General features: G+C 42.8%; 2 protein-coding genes across 2 annotated transcripts in view; one reads left to right on the top strand and one right to left on the bottom strand.

Moving 5' to 3' along the window:
- fhod3b (formin homology 2 domain containing 3b) overlaps nt 1-12,912 on the bottom strand; it is a 107,594-nt gene extending 94,682 nt beyond the window's left edge. Inside the window, 2 exon segments of the mRNA XM_042709222.1 lie at nt 5,310-5,416; nt 12,326-12,912. Coding sequence (XP_042565156.1) covers nt 5,310-5,416; nt 12,326-12,490 — 272 coding nt within the window. The 5' untranslated portion in view covers nt 12,491-12,912.
- Nucleotides 12,913-15,240: 2,328 nt separating this feature from the next.
- On the top strand, nt 15,241-24,143 carry slc6a19b (solute carrier family 6 member 19b). Its single transcript, XM_012833470.2, has 12 exons — nt 15,241-15,656; nt 18,323-18,463; nt 18,553-18,690; nt 18,855-19,036; nt 19,439-19,549; nt 21,401-21,513; nt 21,595-21,723; nt 21,898-22,054; nt 22,158-22,362; nt 22,846-23,005; nt 23,095-23,257; nt 23,510-24,143. The coding sequence occupies exons 1-12, from the start codon at nt 15,458-15,460 to the stop codon at nt 23,723-23,725; spliced, it is 1,914 nt and encodes a 637-aa protein (XP_012688924.1). The 5' UTR covers nt 15,241-15,457; the 3' UTR covers nt 23,726-24,143.
- The last annotated feature ends 582 nt before the right edge of the window (nt 24,144-24,725 follow it).

The raw sequence follows: 24,725 nt of genomic DNA, 5'->3' as shown, positions 1-24,725 counted from the left end.
CCTGCTATCATTATTATTGCGATTTTTAAATTGCTTTAAGGTTTTGTTTTTAAGGTAAATTACATGGTATAGATATTTAAGAGACTGTTCTTGACTCAGTGATGTCTTAATGATATTCTGTTCTTAAAGGCTTTAATAGTTTTGAAGACAGCAGATACTCTGACCCCACTACAAAGCTGTAGTATTCCTGTGAGAAAGTTTTTCTGTCATCTAGTATTTTCCACCTTCATTTCTCTACCAGCTCTTTCAGGTCGCTCTCTTTTAAAGGAGAACTGATTCTCTCTCGGTTAGATAGAATGAATCCTCTTCCAGTAACCAACACCAATCGCAAGTGTACACACATATGCTCAAATGAAAAACGATTGTTTTCCAATTGCGTGTGTGGGTGTGTGTGGATGTGTGTGGGTGTGTGCGTACTGGGCAGTCTCCAGTAAGACACTGATGACATCACGGGCACACACACAGCAGAGCAGATTCTCACATCTCTCTGAGATGATGATGAGCTGATTTTCCGATATGAGTCAATCCTACTCCTGTTCCAGAGAAAAATTCCAAATGAACAGAAGGAAACTGCTTGGAGGACCAGTTAGTCAGAGAATCCGTGTGTGTGTGAGTGTGTGTGTGTGTGTGTGTGTGTGTGTGTGTGTGTGTGTGTGTGTGTGTGTGTGTGTGTGTGTGTGTGTGTGTGTGTGTGTGTGTGTGCGTGCGTGTGTATGAGGGAAAGAAAAAATAGGATTAATATAAGCTTATCTTGGAGGTAAGAGCTTCCCTAGGTTTTATCACTCACAACGGAGGTTGCGTTCTTACTAAGTTACTTCAAGAGGGATTAAAGAGTTTTTGTCTAGCACTAGCAAGCTAACTAGCTAACAGTCAACAGGCTTGTCTTGCCCAAAAAACTAAAAGTGCAAGACACACAAGGCAAGTGGCTGAGTAAGAGCTATGTCCTCCATAAAGACAGACAGAGAGGGAGACAGAGAGGGAGACAGAGAGAGAGAGAGAGAGAGAGAGAGAGAGAGAACCTCTCTCCATGAGCTGCACTGATTCCAACAGCATTCCATTAGAGCCTGATGCTCATCTGATACTCCAACAGAGCGCCTAGACAGAAAGCAAACTGGAAATGGACAGTGAGGAATTGGAAGAAAAATTAAAGAGAGTGAGAGAGTGAGAAAGAGAGAGACAGAGAGAAAGTGAAATACAGTCAGACTCGGAGAAGGAGAAAGAAACAGAGAAGGAATGAACAAGAGAGAGAGAGAGAGAGAGAGAGAGAGAGGGAAAGAGAGAGAGAGAGACAGAGAAGGAAACAGAGAGAGCATGATTGACCTCAGTGGCCTACATACTTGGTCTGAGTGCAAACCCCCATAATTTCCCTGAACTTCAATTATCGGCAGACGAGCAGGAGGCCTCTCACAGCTGACTTGACTTTGCAGAACGGGCTGAAAGACATTCAGGCATTCTTCTCTGTGTGAAACTTTCTGCAGCTAAATGGGGATAACACAAAGCCACTCAGAAAGAGAGAAAGAAAGAGAGGGAGAGGAAGAGCGAGTGAGAGAGAAAGATGCAACTATGATGTAAGAGATTACATAAAGTTCTCCTGTGAAACAGTGAGTGGTGACAGGTGTGAGGTGAGCTGGGGGCTCCTGTGGTTGCAGCTCTGAGTCTGGAAAAGAGATGGAGGGGGGGGGGGGGGGGCTTGGTCTAGTATAGTGCTGCAGAGATGGCACTCTTTCAAAGGGAGAACCTGCACAGGGCAGATGCTCACATACTGAACATCTCATCACAGGGACTTGGATGGGGATCCATGGTCACAAACCTTTATCTTCAGTTTTCAGTTTTCAGTTTCAATTCTATAACTTTCTATAATTCTATAAATGAAACACTAACTCCCATAAGTCCATGTTGGTTTTCTCTCATCACAGCCATATACAGTCATGGATGGTGCAGTTCTTTGAGTAGTGAAGATGGGAAGGGAAGACTTCTTTTAAAAAGTGCATTTTGTATACTCACTCAACAGTCACCTGTTGAGACACAGACAGAGAGAGAGATAGAGAGAGAGAGAGAGACATAGAGAGAGAGACAGAGAGAGAGAGAGAGAGAGAGAGAGAGAGAGAGAGAGAAAGAGAGACAGAGAGAGAGCACTCTCATCATGTAATCCTCCAAAATATTTGAAGCTTTCCCCTTTTAAAGAATCCGACAGTCTCTCCAGTACTGGAGGATAGCTGATCCCTACGACAGCACAGAAACAACTCCAGCCAGGAAAGAGGGGGGAAAGAGGAGGGGGGGGGGCGCCTAGTACGTTTGCATTGCCCCTATCATTCCTCTCAAGGAAGAGAAGAACGGGAACAGATATCGATGGAATTATGCCCTGGAATGTGTTGACCATATGCCAGGTCTGGGGATAATAACGAACTGGGATGAAGGTAGCCCTGGGAGTCCCAATCGCACAGAGTTTGCACCACGATGTAGTGTGGAAGTGATTACGGCCTCTAATCCACAGTGACATGGATATATCCACCTCGCCATTCTTTAATCAGATGGCAAAGGCACTGCACACGGCACAGACGCCTCTGGAAAACTGTGCCGCAATTTATATCCATTACGGCCCTGACTGTATGGAGGCCATTTCCCCAGTGATCAGTATGCACCTGGTCTTCATGTGTCAGGAAAACGTTCTGACTTTGACCAGAGCCATCAGTGAGAAAGGTGGAATAACACGGCTCAAGTTTCCATTGTAGCCACAAAACAAAAACATAAATGAATAAATGCTTTGTCATCCATTTACATTGTGCACCACTGTGAGAACTTTTTTCATGAACTTAGCCCCTAGAACTATCTATCTTACAACTCAGCTTAGCCCTTAGAACTATCTATCTTACAACTCAGCTTAATCCTTGGAGCTAGCTATTGTACAACTTTCAACTTAATAACATCTATGAACAATGTCCTAACATAAAGAAAGTTAAATTTAGCTCATGCTCAACAAATTTAAAAGTTCAGCAGAACATCCATTACTCCAATCCAAAAGAGAGTTTCATGATTATAATTTGTGTAAACCAAAAACAGAAACGCTGCTCAAGAATTTCTGCTTAAGAGATGGAAACATCGCTCATCATCTACTTAATTCATTAAAAGTCATTACACACACCGCACACACACACACACACACACACACACACACACACACACACACACACACACACACACACACACACACACACACTCACACACCGCTCCGGAGTCGAGAATAACCCCAGCGCAACGCAAACAGGAACAGCTGAAATGGCTAACGAACTTCATCAGCCCTTTTTTTACTGCAGCAGTAATCATAAAAAAAACAAACGGCAGTAAACGATGGGGGTTGTGAACCTGGGTCCATCCACAGCTCCTGTCCCTGCTGGGCAGAATTACTTCCCATTAGCAGGGCCTACGGGGGCCACTCTCTGCCCTCAGACGCTCGCTATGGCTTTAATAACACACATCCCTGCTTGCATGTGCCAGCCGACTTGGCTGGCTCCTGGCACACGGCTCGCCTCACCCCCCTGAAGAAGACGACTACACCACTAACCTCACCCAGACTCCACACACACACACACACACACACACACACACTCTCTCTCTCTCTCTCACACACACACACACACACACACACACACACATACACACACACACACACACACACAGTCTCCTCTCCAGGCCTTATTTTTTTTGTCAGTCGGAGCAAATCATTCCAATAGAAACAGAGAGGGAGGGGACAGTGTCTGTATTCCAATTTACACAAATAAATCTGCTGATATTCAGTGGTCAGGCCTGAGGGGAAGCTGGCACGCTGTCAGCTGCTCTGAGATCAGCAGCCGAGAGTGACACGGGGAGGTTGAGTCAACTCTGTGGGCCCACGGCTTCACTGTAGGCATCTCTGAGAAGACCAGCAGTGGAAGGTGAACAATTGCACTGCAGTTTATCCTCAGGCAAATAGCGCCGATTTTGATGTTGTTGTGTTGCATTGTATTGCACTGTGTTGTGTTAAGTTGTGTTGTTTTGTGTTTTCTTCTGCAGGGTTTGGATGGGGATTGAACTATGCTGTGTGTGTGTTTTTTTCTGCTGCAAACACAGAGGTTAAAGTGCTGCCAACCTCCGTGTCGTCTTGTCCACAGAGAGACTACCTGAGGCTTTAGGTGCCATTTAAAGCTCTGATTAAGATTAGAGCACTACACCCTTTTTTATGAGATCACCAATGCTGTGATGACCTGTGACCAAGGCCTGCCCTGGGGACATCAGAGCTCGGCCTCTGGCAGCCATGCCGGGGATTTGAAGTGACAGAGGAAAACTGACAGAGAGAGAGAGGCGGAAAAACACATAATCCCAAAGTGGACGAGGACTGATAACATTGAAAACAGCTTTCCCTGTGCTGTGGGTTTCTTCAAACAAAAATGTAAAAAAAAAAACTGGTAAAATAATGTACAGTAAATATAGAATGGTAACAAAGAGAACACTTTCAGAAATAAACAACAAGTCTCTCTGGAAATTCCTGTAATACAGTTTCTACTCTGGCATCTGTGCATTGTCCAGGCCTGGTCAGGATTTTACTCTAGTGGAATTTTGTCAGTATAGCAGTATTTCTCCCTCCCTCTCTCTCTTTCTCTCTTTCTCTCTCTCTCTCTCTCTCTCTCCCTCTCTCTCCCTCTCTCTCCCTCTCTCTCTCTCTCTGTCTCGCCCTCATCTGTGGGGAAGAGCCTCACCACAGCTGAAGGCTGGAGGGCCCACACCAGGCCAGGAAAAGCCATTATTCTAGTCACTCAACCTAAACCACAATCAGTATCATTCCCATCCTGATCAGAAGTAATAGAATCAAATTAGCCAGTGGACTATACCAAGCAGGAAACGAACATACAAAGCCTGAGGTAGGAGATCTGAAAACATTTTTTTTGTGCATCTCTCTTTGCTCTAAAAACAATGATCACTTTGTGCTGACCCTCAATACACACTGAGGATTCCTCTCAGACTGCACACAGAGAAGAGATCTGCTGTCTGTGTGGACCGTTCCCATGTTTTACCAGCACAGAGATGCAAAGACTAGCAGAGACTTCAGCAGCATCACATCAACCCAGGGTACGCAGCGAAGAGAAAGCCTATCAAAAACCTGTAACAGCTCACAGCATTGTTCTCATAGGAACACAAATTAACATCATACAAAAAAAAAGCGCCTTAAAGCTGTTAGACCTCTTTGAAGACCCTTTATGGGTAATCTCTAGAGGACAAGTTGGCAAAATCACACGGGATGTTCAGCAAGAACCTAAGGTGCACTCTCTGCTTACCCTCCTTCTTCCTGGAAGCCCTCCATCTCGTCCTTCTGTTCCGCCAGTGTGGACTCCAGGTCCAGGTAGCTGCCATTGTGAGAGAGCTGCAGGGCGCAGTCATCAAGCTGCAGCAGGAGAAAGAGAGAAAGAGAGAGAGAGAGAGAGAGAGAGGGTAATGGTTAGTCCTTCAGAGCACCTGGTGACACCTCTCCTCTACACACCAAGTCACTCAGATGATTCCGGATGATTCCATCTCTGGCTGTGTGTTTACGCAAAGGCCATCATCACAGCGTAGCCATTCATGGTGGTTAGTATTGTTTAACTAAAAATATTGCAGACATTACAAACAGCGCTCTGCTCTGTTTTGCTCAATTAGTTTTGGAGTGAACGGTACACCTGATACCGTGATAGTAAATAATTTCGAGCAAATAACCAGGTAGTTCTCTCAACAGGCCTTGAGGGCCACGGTAAAGGGGGGGGCCGTGCCGGCAGACTCCCCTTGGGAGTGTCTGCACCGCCTGGCTCTGCTGGGGGGCATTCTTGTTTGTTGACACTCAATTAGGGGCGAGTGATGGGATTTAAACGCCCTGGGGAGCTGCCGGTGCGCCTCGGCCCTGTGATCTGTCAATCAACAGGACCGCCGGGCCAGTCGCAAAACCCTAAACACGCTAATTACACACAAACATGCACACACACACACACACACACAAGCACAAGCACACACACATACCTACTCACACATGTCAACACGCCCATTACACCAGCCCTCCGCCGCCCACTGCCCTCCCCGCCTGTTCAGGTATGCTGTTAAGTTTAGCTGCTTCACTTCACTCCAGGACATGAGAGGCTTCAGGATGAACCTTACAAAGGCATCCACTCCCACAACCACGCGCACTAATGGGCTGATTTCTGGTCTCACTATCAAAACACCTGGTGCGGTCCCCGTCGGTTTGATCCCAGGCTAATATTACCCTACCAAAGCATGTTAAATACAGTTTGAGGGAATCCTAAGACTCCATTTCAAAGGAGACAGATGGAGTGCAATGGTGTCTCTAAGGGAGGGAGAGACAGATGCCTGTGAAAGGCCACAGAGAGGGGGGCCATGGTGGAGTAATCTGGGATACGCTAGCTGATGATAAGAGCTCTGGGTAGCACTGAGGATCGGCCATACTGAGGTGTGGAGAGTTTGAGGGTGCGCTGGTGTGCGAAGGGGATTGTGGTAAGCTGTAGTGTAGGGGGGATGGGGGATAACTAGGGCATGTTGTTGGTGTGTTAGGACAGAATGAGGCATTTATGTGAGAAAATGGTCAAATGTTTTATTTCATCATTTGGTAATCCTACTGCATACCTTATTAGGCTGTTAGGACTAGGCTGGTATGTTTTCAAAAGGCTGTCTGTCAATAAACAAATAAACAACAAAAAACTATGTTTTTTTGTACGGTCTCATTCTCTGGATATGATCAGGATTAGCACACACTGTGACTGATGAGTATACATTATTAATGTTTTGTGAAATTGCTGCTGTACAACCATAAACAACTGCAGACCTTCTTGAGCAATACCAAAACTAAAAAACATTTTTCTTTCTTTCTGAGTTGTACGACAGGAATATATCTGAAATTTATAAAAACATATACATGACATCCACCACCAGAGCTGGCTGATCTTTCATATGTACGCTTTGATGTGGTGCTGTATCCTCCCACAAATGATTGTAACTTAATTAAAACTTGAGGGCACAAGAGAACCCTGGCTAGCTGGAAAATACATTAAGGGGAGGAGGCTCTTTGATCCCAGAGCCACTCCGTTTGTCTTCGAGTGCTCACTGGCATCCCGGGACTGTCATGTTTAAAGGGCCAAGACAAAACATATGGTCAGTGAGAACAACATCCAGGGCTCATCCCATGAAACCGCTCCTATTCCTAGCCCTCTGACGAGTCTGGGACCCAGAGTGCAGCGCTCAGACTGGACCTGATTTACACAAGCACACCTGAGACGGACCCGAGCCACAGAGCACCGCGCTCTTTACAAATTGAGAACCAGGTGGCAAGCGTTTTTATTTCAGACACCCTCAAGACAGGGAAAGTGCTGCGCCAGATTACAGGACAGGGCCTTGGCCAGCAGGAAATCCAGACAACCGTGCCAGAGTTAGGCCCTCTATATTAAGGCCTGTGAACAGGCATGCCTCAGAGAGGTATGGAATGGGTGTGACGTGAAAATAAGCATGGGGGGGGGGGGGGGCAAAAAGAACGTTCCCTCATTCCAGTGCGGCTGGTGTTATTGTGTGGAGAGGGGGCAGAGACAGAAAGGAAAAGAGAAAAGACATTTCCAGCTGGGAAGGTTGGAACCATTTATTAGCTGTAGACTTATGGCTCACGTCCGTAAATAAATGTACCACTTATACCCTCTCCTCTAGTAATCCTGCGTGCGGCTAACCAGCAATTTTCTCATAGACTTGACAAAGTCATAAAAAACTAAAAATCCAAAATATCTACGTTGTTTTTCTCCTGGCCTTAATGCCTCCAGCTGTGTTCCAAGGGTTGAGTTGACCCAGATATTTTGAATGTGTAGAACACAAGCAGGTAGTTGGGATTAGGCCAGGCCTGAGGTGGGGGGGCGCTGATAAGCATCGGGGACAGAGGCTACTGCCCCCCCATCCCACCAACACCCCCAACCCACCCCCACTCCATCCCGTGCCAGCAGTCTGGTGCTGGGCCACAGCCCCCTCTTTTCAAAGCCCCACTTTTATGATCTGTCACGCAGCAGTGACCACAAAGAGCAGGGCAGGGTCCAGCAGCAAGGTGTTGGCCAGGTGCTTTACATTACTGCTAACTGACATGGAGGGTGCACACCACCTCCACTGTAATTGGCCAGCACTGGATGGGAAACAGACACCCTTCCCCCTTCGTTTCTCTCCTCCAGTCGAGCTGGAGTGAAATGTCTTTGGATGTGGAGGAATTTTTCTAAAGCTCTCAAAATGATGGAAAGGAGATTTGCCAGATTTAAGGTATGACATCAGCCTCTTTTCTTAGCCCGGTGATTACATCTGAAAACACAAGCATGTGCATATAGATCCATGTGTCCCTTGGGTCTTGACAGAGCCATACTGAAATGCATACCTTAGTGCACAGCACATAATGTGCAAAACTTCTGTTTGCCTATTTCTGTTGGATTCACATGTAAATATCTAAGGCTTGCTGAGAAGATGACCAGCTATGTAAGCAGAGACTGCAGCACAGAAACAAAACAGGGGGGTGTAAAAGCAACCGGCAATTACCGAGAATCCAAGAGGTGCAGTTTCCTGCATGAGGTTAAAACACAAAAACCATGCCAGTCCAGGCCAGGACGCACAAAGGCACACACGCCACCACTTTTGGTTAGTCGTGGTTGCACAAGAGAGCTAGATTACAGTCCCAGCTGGGGTTTCCAGGTCAGAGACGGCCGTTAATCCAAACGTAGAGCTCCTGGATTAACAGTCGTGGGTGCTCAATCAACCGTCACACCCAGGATTTGAACCCGTGACCCTGTGGTCCGCAGGTCCGGCGAGTCTGACCACAGCAAAACGCAGAGGGCCTGGCCTCGTTCTCTCCCACCACAGTGCGGTTTACCGGCCAGTGGAGCCACTCAGCTGGGCCTGCCCTAAAAATAAAGAAGCCTTTGGGAACCTTGGCTCTCAAGAGGCGCAGCGCAGCGCAGCGCCCCATCTAATCCTCAGCCTCATCCTGGGGCCCCACTCTCTTCCCATGAAGGCTCTTGGATCAGCCGACGGCTCCGTGAGCAGAATAAACACAAATATGTGAGAATCGACTAAGCATGCTTGCGGTCATGATGAGGCATTCATGATGATGCGTGTCAAACATCGAAAACAGAAGAAGAATAGCAGCCAGCAGAAGCAGAGGAGGCAGCTCAAGGGGAATAGGGGCCGTCCACTGCCCTTGATGGAGACATGAGTCAGCATTTACATCTGGCCTTTGAGCTGTAGCTTAAATACGCCAGAAATGTCAACAAAACCTTTGTTCAGAATTGGGATTTGCCTCCAACTAGGTTTCTGAAACCATCTCTTAAAGATTGAAAGATTGATTAGCTGGTGTTAGCAGCATGCTAACTTGAACAGGAGCCCATGGTCTTCAGGGAGCGGGCAGAGGATGAGCATCCCCAGAGCTGCATGGCAGGCCACTTTCACACAGAACAGACAAACCTCAACCCTGCAGAACAATGTGAGAGCGCAGTCCAGAGAGCAGCCACAACTGTGGAGCGCTAGCCTATACTTTACAGTATTTAGCATAACTTCTCATTATAGGCCTCTGTAATTTCTGCAAAATAATGCAAAAGGAAGAAAAACAAAACGTTTAAAAGGCCCCAAAGGTAAAAAAAAAAAAGTGACCTTCAGAAAGCTCTAGGGTTACACACAAATAATGGAACTGAGTGTGAAAGAGGACCAAGAGATGACTATGAGGCTCATAGATTTCTCTCAGTTAACAACAAGCAACTGGGAGTTATTGCATAAGGACTCTTGTCAGGGGGCAGGGGACCGCTAAAGTATGAATGAGCTGCCTGCATGACTGAGCAAGCCGGCGGGTTTTACGGGGGCTTGACAAGCACTTCAGCTCAGACAGATGCTGAAAACACTGCAGTCAAGTGATCCAATCATGCAAAGTCATCTTTGATTTAAAGAGAAAAATTATAAAAATAAATATGTTCATTTACCCAACAGTCCCCAAAATGTGAATGAACGTGTGTGTGTGTGTGTGTGTGTGTGTGTGTGTGTGTGTGTGTGTGTGTGTGTGTGTGTGTGTGTGTGTGCGCTGGCGCATGTGCGTGTGTGTTTGTGTGTGGTGTGAGAGAGAGAACTTGTCTTTATGTTGGCGTGCATTTATGTTGGTGTGTGAGGATTATCTTATGATGCCTCTCCACTATCAAAGAAAGTAAACAGATGAAAAAATACAACCCAAAAGTATTTTCCATAACAAATGAAAAACTCTCCCCTTCTGCCTCAGAAAAAAAACAGGGCCACCACACATTTGCTCCTCAGCAGAGTTTCCCACCTGCTGTTCTTGAGGACCGATGCTGGCTTCCCAGCGCCCCTGTCACAGCACCATACTGCTCTTCACTGGAACTTTGCATATGCTTTGTGGTTGCTATTGCTTACAGCTTAATTGCAGTTGGTTCTGAAGACAAATTGTGTGCAGGCTCGAGGCAGCCTCTGTTTGTATTTTCAGGGCTGTCATCTGTTCCATCTTCCTGTGTTGAAAGAAGGGGAGAAATCCCTATCCCCTGACTGCCACAGAGAGAGAGAGACCTAGGTACATAACTAGCTAAGATAAGTCTGGCAGCCTACAGGATGATAGAACTTAATTTCCCTCATACTGGAACTTGCAATTTATAGGAAAATATCATTTCTCCTCTCTTCAACCTCTTCACACTGTTAACAAACATGACTGCCAAATGTATCACATGATGAGAAAGTATCTCCAAACTCAGAAACTGACTCACTATAGTGTTCATCTTAACTCTAATGGCATACAGTATTCTTCTTGTCATCACATACATAACACAGCATATAAACTAGCGTGTTGCATTATTTATAGTATAACAAAGGCCCTCCAAAGTTCAGTGAATTCAAACCTTTAATGCCACGGCATGCAAATTTCATTTACAACACACTGTCGATCGATGCCAGTTTTCTCTAAGCTGGGCTGCATAGTGTAGCATGGCAAGGAGCGATAGGTATGAACACAGGCAACAAATGGAGAGACTGCAAGAAGAGTGCTCCTCCTCCGTACCAACTCAGAACAGGGATAAATGAAGCCAGGTGTCTGGCACTCAAGAACAAAAATATGAATGTACTGAAGAGCCAGAAAAAAACTCCCCAGTCATGAATGCATCCATTTCCATATCCTCCATATTTCCACATCCTGACTACACATGTTTATTGTTTTGTTGTGTTATCTAAGACAAATGCATGAAACCATCAGTGAATGAGTAATTACTTATTCATCATCTTGAACCTCAGATCATGAAAATGTCTCAATCCTCACTAGATAAAAAAAAAACTTGATTTACACTCCATACAACACCTAGGTATTCTTTAGTCATAATTCTGTTTAAGTACGCTTCAACATTAAAAAAAAGCTTGGCATGATCACACACTTTCAGCTAACAGTCACAGAGAAATGACTGCATAACCCTCTGCACCAGGAAAGACTATACCCACTGCATGTGGGTGCTTGAAAGCAAGACGAAATTAGAGGTGTCTGGCTATCTGACATTAGTCAAGGCAAGGGACACTGTAGTGGTCGTTATTTTATGTCACATGGGATTCAGACTCGTGTTCTGCACAGACACAGTATGGATCTGAGAGAAGGACCGAGGTGGACATTCATGTCCAGGAGGGTTTGACTGGCTCCAGATGAGCAGATAAGTGTAGACACTAACAGACCCAGTGACAGCTGCAGATTCTTGAGTATGGAGCTTCCTGCTATGTTCCTCAGCTGCCCAAAATTCCATACGACCACAATAGCATCCTTCCTAAAACTGTCTCACGCCATGATTGTGTGTTTGTGTTTTGGAAATGACCAAGATTTCCATCATGATGTGACTGACTCAGAGTTATAGAGATATACAGGCATGTTTACAAATACTCATGAAGTGGGTACCTGGGACACAACTACTTCTCCTGAAAAACATCCATGAGAGTGAAGCACCTGGCAATGCATGCGGCACAAACATCTCAAATCAACAGCAGGGAAAGATGCTTGTCTATTTTATCAGCCACCCGCATGATTCTGCAGATACCCACAAGTGCAGACACACACACACACATACACACACACACACACACACACACACACACACACACACACACATATAAACACACACACACATCTATTTCAATATATGTATGACTGTCTAAAAACATTAAGACAATAGGACATTTAAATGTATTATTACTACTATTCATCAAACTTAATTATAACCTAAGCTAACCTAGCTAAAACGTTGTATCACAAAAGTTTATATTTCCAAAGCCATACCTTTTGTGGTGCTTTGAGAAGCCGATGAACTCCAGCAATCTGATTAATAAGAGGAATATCCTCATTGAATGTGTAGTGAGGAGGTCTGGTCGGCTCAGGAAAATTCGTGCTGTTAAATGGATCAGTATCATCTAGGAACTGTACCCTGCATACAAGCGTAGCCATTATACATCCATGCAAAAAAATGTTTGGAGAAAAGTCCGCACTGTCAGTAAATACCGCCTGTAATCTTTTTGCTCTGTCGCACTACCACTGTTGGAGCAGGTAACCACTGAAGCAGTTGCAATCGCTCCTCTGTCAGTTATCCGCCAACGTACTCCGTCACATTAGAAGCGCATAGGTTAAAACATTAAAAGCTGTAACAGAGGGGCAGCGACTAACATTAGCCCCTAGTTCCTCCGAGTGTTGAAGGTAAACCCCCGCAATTCGTGCGCGATTCAGGGTCTCTACGGCAGATTCTCTGAAGGAGGCACGCCAGTATCCAAGGGCATTGTGGGCAGGCAAGGTGCTGAGGCAGACTGCGGCCGAAACGGGACGGGACAAGGTCTGCAGAGAAACTCAGACAGCTTGGGGACTCCCTACCCCGGCTCTCACTCAGCTGCCATAGCGCAACCACTCTAAAAACTCGCGCAACAGCGGCATCCATTGACCAAGAAGAGAATTACTTAGAAAGATTTTAGGCTTCCTTGCAATTGTATAGGGTACTTCATGTTCATTGTATAAGCTACTTCATTTTATTTATTAATTGTATTTATCCAGTGCATATATACAAATCTATAATAAAGTTATATTATATAAAGGAAATACAACAAGGATTTCATTTCATCCATCTATCATGAACCAACTTTAACTAAAGAGCATAATGGAATTCCATATTGCAATAAAATAAATGTCCAGAATATCTTGTGGGCTTATTTGCTTATTTGATTTGTGCTCAAACTTGTGATTCACCAAGTCTGCTTCATATGGGCATTTGAAACAGTAAATGAAAACATACTTCGGGCCCCTGAGTCCGATTAGTTAACATTGCATGTCAGAATTTACACAGTGAATATTTAAAATAGGCTGAACAGAAACAGAACAGAACAATAGCTGTTTATATATGTGTGTATTCAGTTTTTATTTAATTTCTATGTATTTGCACAAATGAATCACATAGTTGTTCCATCATCTCATCTCTTTCCTGTCCCTTTTCAGCTGACTGACTCACTTCCACTGCTGCATCTATCTTCGTGAAGATACAAAATTAATAAATTAGATTCTTACTTGTGGTGCCAAAATTCAAAGTTTTTCTTCAGGTACAACACAGCTACTTTTCTTTCCATGAAGCCACCCTTATTTCTTTGTGTGAACTCCACACATGAACAGAAGGTGTGCCCAACTCTAGGGTACAGGTAGCTCGAGGACCACATCAGAAATAATGTATGGGAGTTGAGAAGAAATGTCATCTCTCGATAAATGATCAGTTTCACTCAGTGAACCAAAGTACTAAATTCCACTCATCTTTTTGTTTTGAGTGTAATATGTAGTGTTTTGGCTCCAGCTACGATGGCTGCAGTAACTCAGATTTCGAACCTGGAGCAGTCTCTTGAATTCCTTCTTCATCAAGAATATCCCACTTTGAATAATAAAGCTTCTACAAGGTATATCTCACCATACAACCCACATTACCAAGAAAGGCACCATCTCGATGCAGTTTCTTGCCTTAGCCTTTTGTTTTTGACTTGACTCGTGCATCCTCATATCACAACCACAAGAGGGCAGAAATTGTCACAAATCACAGCTCTGGTTTTGATGGTCCTTTTGATGGTCAGGACTTGTACATGTTTTTGAATAGGTCTTCAAATCTATTGTACCAACTGCGTTCAATCAACTGTTTTCAGATCAGTTCTCTGTGCTGTTTTCCTTGATTTTTTTTTATTAATTCTTGCTTTCATATAGTTTGCCAAACCTCTGCCAAATGTGTTAAACACTTTAACTCATTTGCCTTTTTTAAACATAACAAAGATAAGAACAGAACTTTAATTGTACATACTGCCCTGGACACACAGATGCATACACACCTCAACAATATTATTTTTGTAAATTGTAGCCCAGCAAGACAGCAAGTAAGCAACTCGTCCAGAGTCGATATAAAAGTTTGTAACTCACAGTCACATTTTATGTTCTGTCCATATCTCATCCACTTAAGTATAATGATTTATCATGACCACATTTAGCATGACTTCATGGGAACTGTGATACAATTACCATTTTAAAATCATCACTTTATCACACTCTCTTAGAGATTAACAATGAGTTACTGTGATTCAAAACCTTCTGTACGCCACTGCAGTCGAAGTGGTTGTTTTGTCTAAGGGCTCAGTTGTATTTAACATGACATGAGAGGCACTTCACAAAGCTATTCCTTTTTTAATAACAACAGCTCTTGTGTAGATAACCTAAAGCAATGGCTGCCACTTCCTCTCTGCTCCTCAGCCACGTCTGCAGAGGCACTAAAGCACAGCGGCCATGTGGAAGTCAAACATTACAGATGAGACAGAGGGGAAACAAGTGTCACTCTGTCAATGTTTGTTCCCATTAGGCAAACATTAGAAAATGTCACCAAGAATAAAGCACCTTTTAAAACACAACTGCTTCTGCCTTTCTGTGCAAGGATAAGATCATCATTGCCTTTGAATGTTGAACCCTTGTTAGGATATCAAGTCTCCACTGGAGAGTCATATAGATCATTATCTCTGTGCTGTTTGGCATCTGAGAGAGCCTGAGAAGGGGCTCTTCATACGGAGCTGGTTGACTTTATGTGTCCTAACTCACAGATAAGGCATTAATTATTGTCAAGTGCAGCTTCATTGGAATCACACTTGTGCTTTCCTCATCCAGCTGACTGCACAGATTCCAGTCATCTGGGAGAGGCTGCAGCCCAAGGTTGAGACGGTGCTGGAGTGCACTATAAATACTGTCCTTTGCTCCCGTCATCTCATCTCCCTCGTGTTAGAGTTACAAGTGCACAACATACAGAGCAACTACTGTGACAGCCACCCGTCGGTACCGCCACCGATCTTCCGCTCGCGGTACACGAGGCCATCTGCACGGACACTAAGGAGCCCAGAGGAGACGACGGACTCAGGGATGAAGCTTCAGCTCCCCAACCCAGGCCTGGAGGACAGGATCCTGAGCCATGAGCAACTTGAGAGGCTGGAGGTGGAGGAGGCCGGGGACAGGCCCAAATGGGACAACAAAACCCAGTACATGCTGACCTGCGTGGGCTTCTGTGTGGGGCTGGGCAACGTCTGGCGCTTCCCCTACCTCTGCCAGAGCCATGGAGGAGGTAGGCTCCTATGTTGTTACTCATATCCATGGGTTTAGGCGACAACTGGTTTGACTGCCAAGGGTCAATCTGCTCTCTGAAAGGCTAAACTAAGAGATCACAAGGAACCTTCAGCTTTAAATGTCCTTAAACTCTGAGTTTAATAGTTTCCAACAATTGAGTTGCCATTCAACCCAAACAGAAATAATGGTATTACATTTTGGTGGAGACCCAGTTAACATTGAGGAATTTAATAACATTATGTAATGTTCACTGTTCGTTCTCACAACGTTAGATGCAAATATTTTGACACACTTCGGTGAGAACATTTTTACAACATTGCAAGTGTTCCATAAATGTTAATGGAACAAACAAACCACACCGGAACATTGTAAGTCAATGGTTCAAGCATGATAATAAATATTATTACAACATTCTTTTAGCATAAAATAAAATAAAAAAATAGAATATAATGGGAACATTAGAAACATGCTCTTCTAAATAACATTGTAGAAACTTACCAAATTCTGGACTACATCCATGTTCCTTTAACTAAGCTTAGCATTCACACAAAACTAGTTGGTGGGAACATATTTTTTTCTTTTTCAGACATTAAACATTAATATAATTGAAGGTAACATTACTACAAATTTGATATGGAGTTTAATGTTTTATATACAATAACACATTCAACTGACTGCTGATATTTAGAGATTGGTAAAATACTATTAATTCACAAGCATGCCATTCACAATCTGAATAATAAGCATTTTTAGCATTCATTAAGATGATGCAGATGACACTGCAGCTTCATTTATTTGAGAGTTTTATTATGTAGACCTACAGTTAGTATATATAGGTAATGTTGGTGAATATGGGAAAATACAAGAGTTGTTTAAGAAGTATTGTCCTTATGTCTCAGAAATTGGTCCAAAATTATGAGTTGGCAATTCAGATGTGAATAAGAAGTCAATAACTCAATAACAAGATTTAAAACATCTTCTTGATTTTACTGAAGCAATTCAAACTGAAAGATGCAGTCCGCAATTCTGGCAAAAGGAAATTTATATTTGAGTTCAACAGCCAATCAATTTACAACCTATTGATTGGCTGGAATTGTTTATGGGCCACTATGTTTGTTTCCCATTTACAGCGCCAGGATAGCTTTTTGAGTGCACTCCTCACACACTGAACAGAGAGCCAGTATGAGTGTGGAGCAATTTGCTGTGTAGTGTGTAGTGTGTGTGTGTGTGAGTGTGTGTGTGTGTGTGTGTCTGTGCGTGTGTGTAGTATTGCCGACTGTACCTTTAACTCAACAACAGCTTTGATCATATATTTACCTCAACCCTCAACTCAAGGTTAACTAGAATCCTTCTAAGGGTCACTCAGTAGGTTTGAATACCTTTGCTGGTTTCTTCATACATTAACCAGGCTGGGGAGAAAAGGCTGACATCTCAGTCTGCTGCTGAGGGTGACTTTGCTCTACACGGAAAGTGCAGACCACACAAGTATCAATCTTTTCGGCCAATTGACAGTAAAATGGAACCACCAGTGCTGTGTTGATAACAAAGGGGAAAAGGGAAAAAAACAGAACTACTTTCCTGTTGTGTAGTGATTTGGAACTTAGAGCCCTGAAACCTTTCCTGTTCCCAACACTTAATCTGTTCCCTTGGACTGTTATCAGTTGTGTCAACATATGCCAATCAAAGAATAAAATGTGCCTAAGTGGTTATACATCACATGTTATCAACGAAGCAGAAACCTCAAATTACTTTTCATTTTCCCTGGCTGGGGTGCACGGCCTTCCACAGCACACCAGCCTCAGACCAAAAGCAGATATGAATGTTATCATCTGCACATGACGCCGGGTAATCCCGATTAGACCACTCTGTCAATATCAACTTTGACATAAAATCAAGTACATATATATACCAAAATATGGTTCACATTGCCAAAATACTTAAATAAATGCTCATTTAATTTATTTACTATTTGTCCTCCATGTATTTTCTATAATTTCCTGTTGGTTGGGGGTTCTGTGTTTTATATTTCATCATTTGAATAACAAGATGTAGCACCTTGAAACTTTATTATATCAGTTATGGCAGTTGTCACTTTAACTAAATATTACCAAGTTTCACCCATTCCAAACTGTAACCATTTAGCAACTGTTCTTACTCAAACATTATTTTTTATAAAATCATTCCCATTTTAATTTTAATTTAATAAATATATATTTTTCTGTAAAAGGTTGTTTGGTTTGCTTTCAGTAGACTTTTCCCCTAAAACAATACACTTATAAAAGGGTTGACTGAGGAGATATTTTACATAAAAGCTGTTTCATTGTGAAGTCTGAAAGTGCTAAATTAAATAAAACATTTTGACCATGCTCTTTGACACCCGACTCAAAGACCCAACTAGGTCTTTTATAGGTGTCAGTGACCCCTCGGTTTTCTTAAGTAAGGTCTGGTATGTGCACAGATGATCTCTTTATGGTTGGGGTCATGGCTAAGTATGTTTGAGTAAACAAGACGACCAGTATGGCCATTGAGACCACATCCATCCTGCTATTTCAGTATCAGTAAAACGTTTAAAGGTTTCTAAGACTTAAAACCTCATTTCTACCCAATCCCACAGGGGCTTGCCCTTTTATCCATCTCTGAAGCAAACCCTTCCACTGTTTTCAGGGGCCTTTATGATCCCTTTCCTGATCCTGCTGGTCCTCGAGGGGGTCCCCCTACTGCACCTGGAATTTGCCATTGGCCAGCGGCTGAGGAAAGGCAGCTTGGGGTGCTGGAGGACAGTACACCCCTACTTGCTTGGAGTTGGTGAGCCTTCTTTCGGGAATAATGTTGAACATTTTGAGATACGTCAGAGGGAACATTGTGCACATCCTGACATGGTGTTTTTTGTACAGGCCTGGCATCCATGTGTGTGTCTCTCCTGATCAGTCTGTACTATAACACCATCATTGCCTGGATCCTGTGGTATTTCTTCAACTCGTTTCAGGAGCCTCTGCCATGGAGCCAATGTCCTGTTAATGCAAACAATACAGGTGGGTTACGTACTCCATAAGGAAAGTTAATTCATCAAAATAAATTCAGCCATTTGCTGTTTCTGAAGTGTCATCTGAACAAGCTGGCCAAGACAGATGGAAGTTGTTGCTTGGACTCTACATTGTTGTGTGGGATTTATCCAGTTTCTGTCTACCGATCACAGGCCTGGTGTCCGAGTGCGAGAGGAGCTCTCCTGTGGATTACTTCTGGTATCGGCAGACGCTCAACACCACTTCTGTCATTGATGACACGGGGGGCCTGCAGTGGTGGATGGCGTTGTGTCTGGTGAGCGCCTGGGCTGTGCTCTACGTCTGCTGCATCCGGGGCATTGAAACCACAGGGAAGGTAGGTTATACCCTCAGCATGGCACTCTGTGAGTCACTACATGAACGTCACGGTGGAACAGGAAATAATAGGACATTTAATGATGGAACCAAGGACAGATTGTGAAGACACGAGTTTGTAAATGTGAACTATGCATAGGATTGCCTTACTTTTATAGTTTTACGGTCTTTCAAAACAAAGCTTTGGTATGATCATTGATGCAATAAAGTAGGTGTTACACAGTAAATTACTCAGCACTTATCCTGTTAACAATTAATTTTAAGGAACATTAAATAAGCCAACCTCGTGTTTTTACAGCACATCAGTATGAAATGAGAAGAACGCACTTGGTGATCAGTTAAGTTTCATTATAATATGACTTCAAACCCTTACAGTATGTCCACTCACTCTACCCTTTCCCAGGCAGTGTACGTCACCTCAACACTCCCCTATGTCGTACTCACCATCTTTCTGATCCGAGGGCTCACTCTAAAAGGTTCTGTGGATGGAATTAAGTTTCTCTTCACACCGGATGTAAGTAGAGGTCTAATTACAGACACAAGAAATGTTTGTGTATAAATATGGCCAAGCTGTAGAGATGGGGACTCGAGTCGAACTTGACTTGACAAATAAAACTATATCAGGCCTCTGTAAAGGCACCCAGATAGGTCAGTCACTTGGTAATGTAAGGTTAGCGCCAATGGATGGTTAGCCAACATGTTAAATTCAGCATCAGCTATCTAACGTTATCTTGCTACTAGCTTTGAAGTTAAGGGAGGTTAACTTGATTAGATTGGCGTTATCTTAACATTTTGAAAAGATGAGTGAGGGTATGTTCTGGTCACACTTGTTCAGCAACAAACAATTAAGTCCTTACTTTACAGTTTTTCTCAGTAGCCTTGGTACAGCTCTCAAATCATCCTTAACATTTTCAAAAAAGTAAGTTCGTTACTCGAAATAATTGGTACAAACAGTAGGACACAGTGGATAACCTGCAACAGCCCGTAGCATCCACAGTTTATGGGTCAGATGTAAATAATCACGTTAATGAATAGCCCATGCCAGCGCCAGCAAAATGCAAGTCCTTTGGTCATGTTTTGTAACCAAGACAAACGAAATATGTTACCATGTTGCCGATATAAAATTATATCCAGGAAGTCTCTTTCTCGCACGATATCTTATCACCATACCAGATTGCATTTCCAACTAACTGAATAATATTTTTTAGCAAGTTGAATTTCATGTCACTGAGAACAACAAGTGATTGTTGAAGAATATTGTCATAGGATGCAGAACATCAGTTGAGACTGGACAGTATAGCAACAAATACAACCTGTTGAAAGACAATTGGACAATCTTGCATGCCACATAAAATTCTTTGCAAACCAAGTAATGTTATCCAGTCGTGATGATAACAGACATTCCACATTTTTTCACTCTGGCTTGGTGGCCTATCATGTTTTACACTCAAGATTTCCCTTTCAAAAGATTTGATTAATCCTCATCAATCTAGAAAACTAGTTTAACCATTTGCATGTCATGACAGAGTGAACATATACCTAGATGTTAAACATCAGACTAAACATCAGACGATTGTACATAACCTTTTGCATGAATGTGCAAAAGCATTTCCAAAATGTTCAAAAGAATGAGAAGTTGCTGTGTTACGATGTGCGGAAGTGAATAGATGATGTGGAGGTTGAACAGTTTTGAGAATTGTATTTCTTATCTGAGAAATGTACCGACGCAACTGAGAACAACTCCAAGTAAGACCTCAGTTCTTAGCGTATACTGTAGCTGTATGTTAATGTTACAAGGCAAAATACTGTTATATGACTTTAAAGGAAAGCTTTTATTGTGCATTTTTTTTTACTTATTTTTTTATAGTATTGCAATAGCCTGTGAAAATGATCATGTGCCAAACAACTAATCTATGCTGATATCATATGGTAATAGATAAATGAGGGATGATAATACAGTACATGTTTTTACTTTGATTCTATCGATTCCATTTATATTAGAGCTACGCCGTGTTCTAAACAGACTGGATGACGTGCAGCAGATTACGACCGAGAGACTTGAGACGTGACTTGGACTCGAGCTCAAAGACTTGAGACGTGACTTGGACTCGAGCTCAAAGACTTGAGACGTGACTTGGACTCGAGCTCAAAGACTTGAGACGTGACTTGGACTCGAGCTCAAAGACTTGAGACGTGACTTGGACTCGAGCTCAAAGACTTGAGACTTGATTTGGACTTGCAAAAAAAGACTTGCGAGCATCTGTGCCAGGGTGTACAATGTAGGAAATAAATGGATCTCTCTCTCTCTCTGTGTGTGTGTGTGTGTGTGTCTATTTGTGTTCATGTGTTTGTGATGGGTGTGTAGTTGAATGAATTAGCAAACCCCTCCACTTGGCTGGACGCAGGTGCTCAGGTGTTCTACTCTTTCTCTTTAGCCTTCGGGGGGCTCATCTCCTTCTCCAGCTATAATTCAGTGCAGTAAGTGCTCTCATTCCAAAAACTCTCAGCTTAACAAATGAATACACTGGATATAAATAATGCTGTCTCCTTTCACCACAGTAACAACTGTGAGCAGGACGCAGTGATCATCTCCATAATCAACGCTTTCACATCAATCTACGCGGCTACTGTCATTTATTGCATCATCGGCTTCAGAGCAACAGAGAGATTTGATGACTGTTTAAGTGGGTATGTGTCCAGTAGCATTGTTGGAAATATAGATTATAAACGTGGTTGCAACTATGTTTTTCATGGCTCAATAAATATACAATATATTTTAAAGTAATATTAAATAATAACAATGATATATAAATACAGGCATTATATAATCTTTAAAGATGTTTCTCATACTTTTAATTGCAGGAACATTCTTGCTCTAATGAACGCCTTTGATCTTCCTGAGGGGAATGTCACCACGGACAACTATGATCAGGTTGTGACGATGTTCAATAGCACAAGTCCAGATGTCATCCAAACACTCCACCTTAAAACCTGTAATCTGAACACTTTCCTGAGTGAGGTACTGAACTCCTCTTTGGCTTTTTCAGTGCTTGAGACAATGAGACATAAACAAACCATGATTTTGAGTCCGATGACAGCTGTGACACTCTCTTCCATTTAAGGGAGTCGAAGGGACGGGTTTGGCCTTCATTGTGTTCACCGAGGCCATCACAAAGATGCCATTGTCTCCTCTGTGGTCCGTCCTGTTCTTCATCATGCTCTTCTGCCTCGGCTTGTCCTCCATGTTCGGCAACATTGAGGGAGTGTTAGTTCCGCTTCAGGATCTCAATGTTTTTCCCAAGAAATGGCCCAAAGAGGCTATCACAGGTAAGGTTAATCAAATGCAAACATTTAAGAATGACCTTTAAATAGCTAAAATGATTGAAATATCTTGAAACATCTTATGAAACAGTTGTCTGATTGAGTGAATGACTTAATGACTGAGATAGATGAATACATGAATTAACTGATTCATGTTTGGTGCTCTTAGGCAGTTCAGCATGGGTGAGAATTGACCCTGTTAAGAAGTGTGCACAGTGGTTGAGTGTAGTGCTTCCAAATGGAGATATTCTTCGGAAAACAAATGCTATATTACATAAATTAACTGATATTTTTCAAGAGTAATCTATTAGTGCATCTTCGACCTTGAATTTCGCTCTCTTACCCTCCCTCATATGTGATTTTTCCCAAAGTGCAGTACGCATGCCCATTATGTGTTAATACCAGCCCTTATCTCTTGTTGAAAGATAAGATGATAATACCCCCGTCTTTCTCTTCCTTTGCCCCCTCTCATAACCGTGCTCTGCCCAGGCCTAACCTGTCTCGTCTGCTGCCTGGTGGGCCTCATATTTGTCCAAGGGTCAGGAAATTACTGGCTTGCCCTCTTTGACAGCTTTGCGGGGTCCATTCCTTTGCTCATAATTGCCTTCTGTGAGATGGTCGGCGTGGTGTACATATACGGCATTGACAGGTAAGGTTTTTGTGGCTCATAATCAGAGGGTTATACAAGAATGCCCGGAATAGCATTGCTCACCACTGTATAATTTTTCCTCTTACCAGGTTCAATGACGACCTGGTGTTCATGATCGGCCACAAGCCCAACATCTTCTGGCAAGTCACGTGGCGATTCATCAGCCCCCTCATCATGCTGCTGATCTTCGTCTTCTACTTTGTCACCACCGTCACCAAGGAGCTCTCCTACATCGCCTGGGATCCAGACTCTGTAAGTAATCAAAAACTGATGAAAACATCATTTGTTTTCAGAAATAGTTTTTTAAACACATTTACATCATTTTACATACACTTCACACTGTCAATATGGTGTGATTTATGTTTTTTGGTGCTATATAATGTATAAATAATTTGAACTATATTGGGAGTTTAGCTAGTTTGAGGATAGGTTGGGGACTATATGGTATCATCGCTGTGGCTTCTGTTCTTGTTCTGTCCAATAACCAAAATGTTCTATTTCCAGGATAACTTCCCCACTCTGGAGGAGAAGCCATACCCAGGGTGGATCTATGCCATCATATTCATCTTGGCTGGCATCCCTAGTCTTTGTGTGCCAGGCGCTGCTATTTATAAGATGATACAAAACCACTGTTGCAAGAAGGAAAATGAAGACAAAACACAAATGGTCAACAGCGTTTCTTTCCAGATGCAGGATGACGTGTCAAAGGCAAACTCATGAAAGACTTAGTGAATACCTCCAGAAATATTGTCATTTCAATTTATATTTACAAGTCTGATCTCTATGTTCACAGAGAAATGTATTAGCATTGGAGCACTTTGCTATATTTTTTATTTTATCCCTATGCAGTTTCTTTTGATATCAGAATGTTTGTACTGTTAATGTATGGATGTATCATATCTGATATAATTGATCACTCATAAAATGACAAAATGACAGATCCAAAAAGATTTGTTTTGGATGGTACAGCCACCATTTTCCTTTTACATTTTTCCTTTCATCTATATGTAACCTATACCAGACTGAAGCTTGGCTAAGAATCAGAATTAGCTAGGACAAGGGTGTCGTGGACCCGGTATTCCCCACTATGGGTTATTCAATTAAATGAATGAGGAAAGGAGGCGGCGTATGAAAATAATGCACTTTATTTTCTGATGTCTTATTTGCAGGCAGAGATATAAATAGATGCTTATCAATAAATACTTAAGATCAGTGTGGCAATAAATAGCTTGTATATAAATAGTGATACAATATTGCACAATTCCCATAAAGTGCTTACACAAGCCACTAATACCAAGCAGCACCAGAGCTGCGGTTAGGCTACTATGCCTGCTACAAACTTAAGATAACGAAAGGACACGAATATGTCAATAGTGACAGAGCTATCAAATCATAATTAATCACACCAAAAGAGAGCACTCTCACTGCAAAGGAATGAAAAGAAAAGAGTAGGCTCAGCCAAACACAATAAATAAATAAATAACCAAACACAACTTGGAGGTGGTTTCACACACACACGGTCAAAAGGCACACATTGTAGCAGAACATAACCGCCAAGGCAAGCCTTGAGCTGCTGGCTTAACACTAGTTGCACTGGAACAGCGAATGTGGTTTAAATGTTCCACCCCACTAATTTCGTATTTAATATAAATCTAAGGTAGGGAAAAACAGTGGCTACAAATGACTCCTGTAAGTAACAAACCAAACATTAGCCACATGC

This window comes from Clupea harengus, chromosome 11 (genome assembly GCF_900700415.2).
Source record: "Clupea harengus chromosome 11, Ch_v2.0.2, whole genome shotgun sequence".
Lineage (NCBI taxonomy): Eukaryota > Metazoa > Chordata > Actinopteri > Clupeiformes > Clupeidae > Clupea > Clupea harengus.
Note: the sequence above shows the minus strand (reverse complement) of the source record. Positions and strands in the feature narration are given on the sequence as shown.

Bases quoted from the DNA above. Each gene is read 5' to 3' on its own strand.
- slc6a19b (XM_012833470.2), top strand. From the start codon at position 15,458: ATGAAGCTTCAGCTCCCCAACCCAGGCCTGGAGGACAGGATCCTGAGC. The intron at 18,691-18,854 runs GTGGGTTACGTA...TACCGATCACAG, and splicing joins TGTTAATGCAAACAATACAG to GCCTGGTGTCCGAGTGCGAG. The intron at 21,724-21,897 runs GTATGTGTCCAG...TTTTAATTGCAG, and splicing joins TTTGATGACTGTTTAAGTGG to GAACATTCTTGCTCTAATGA.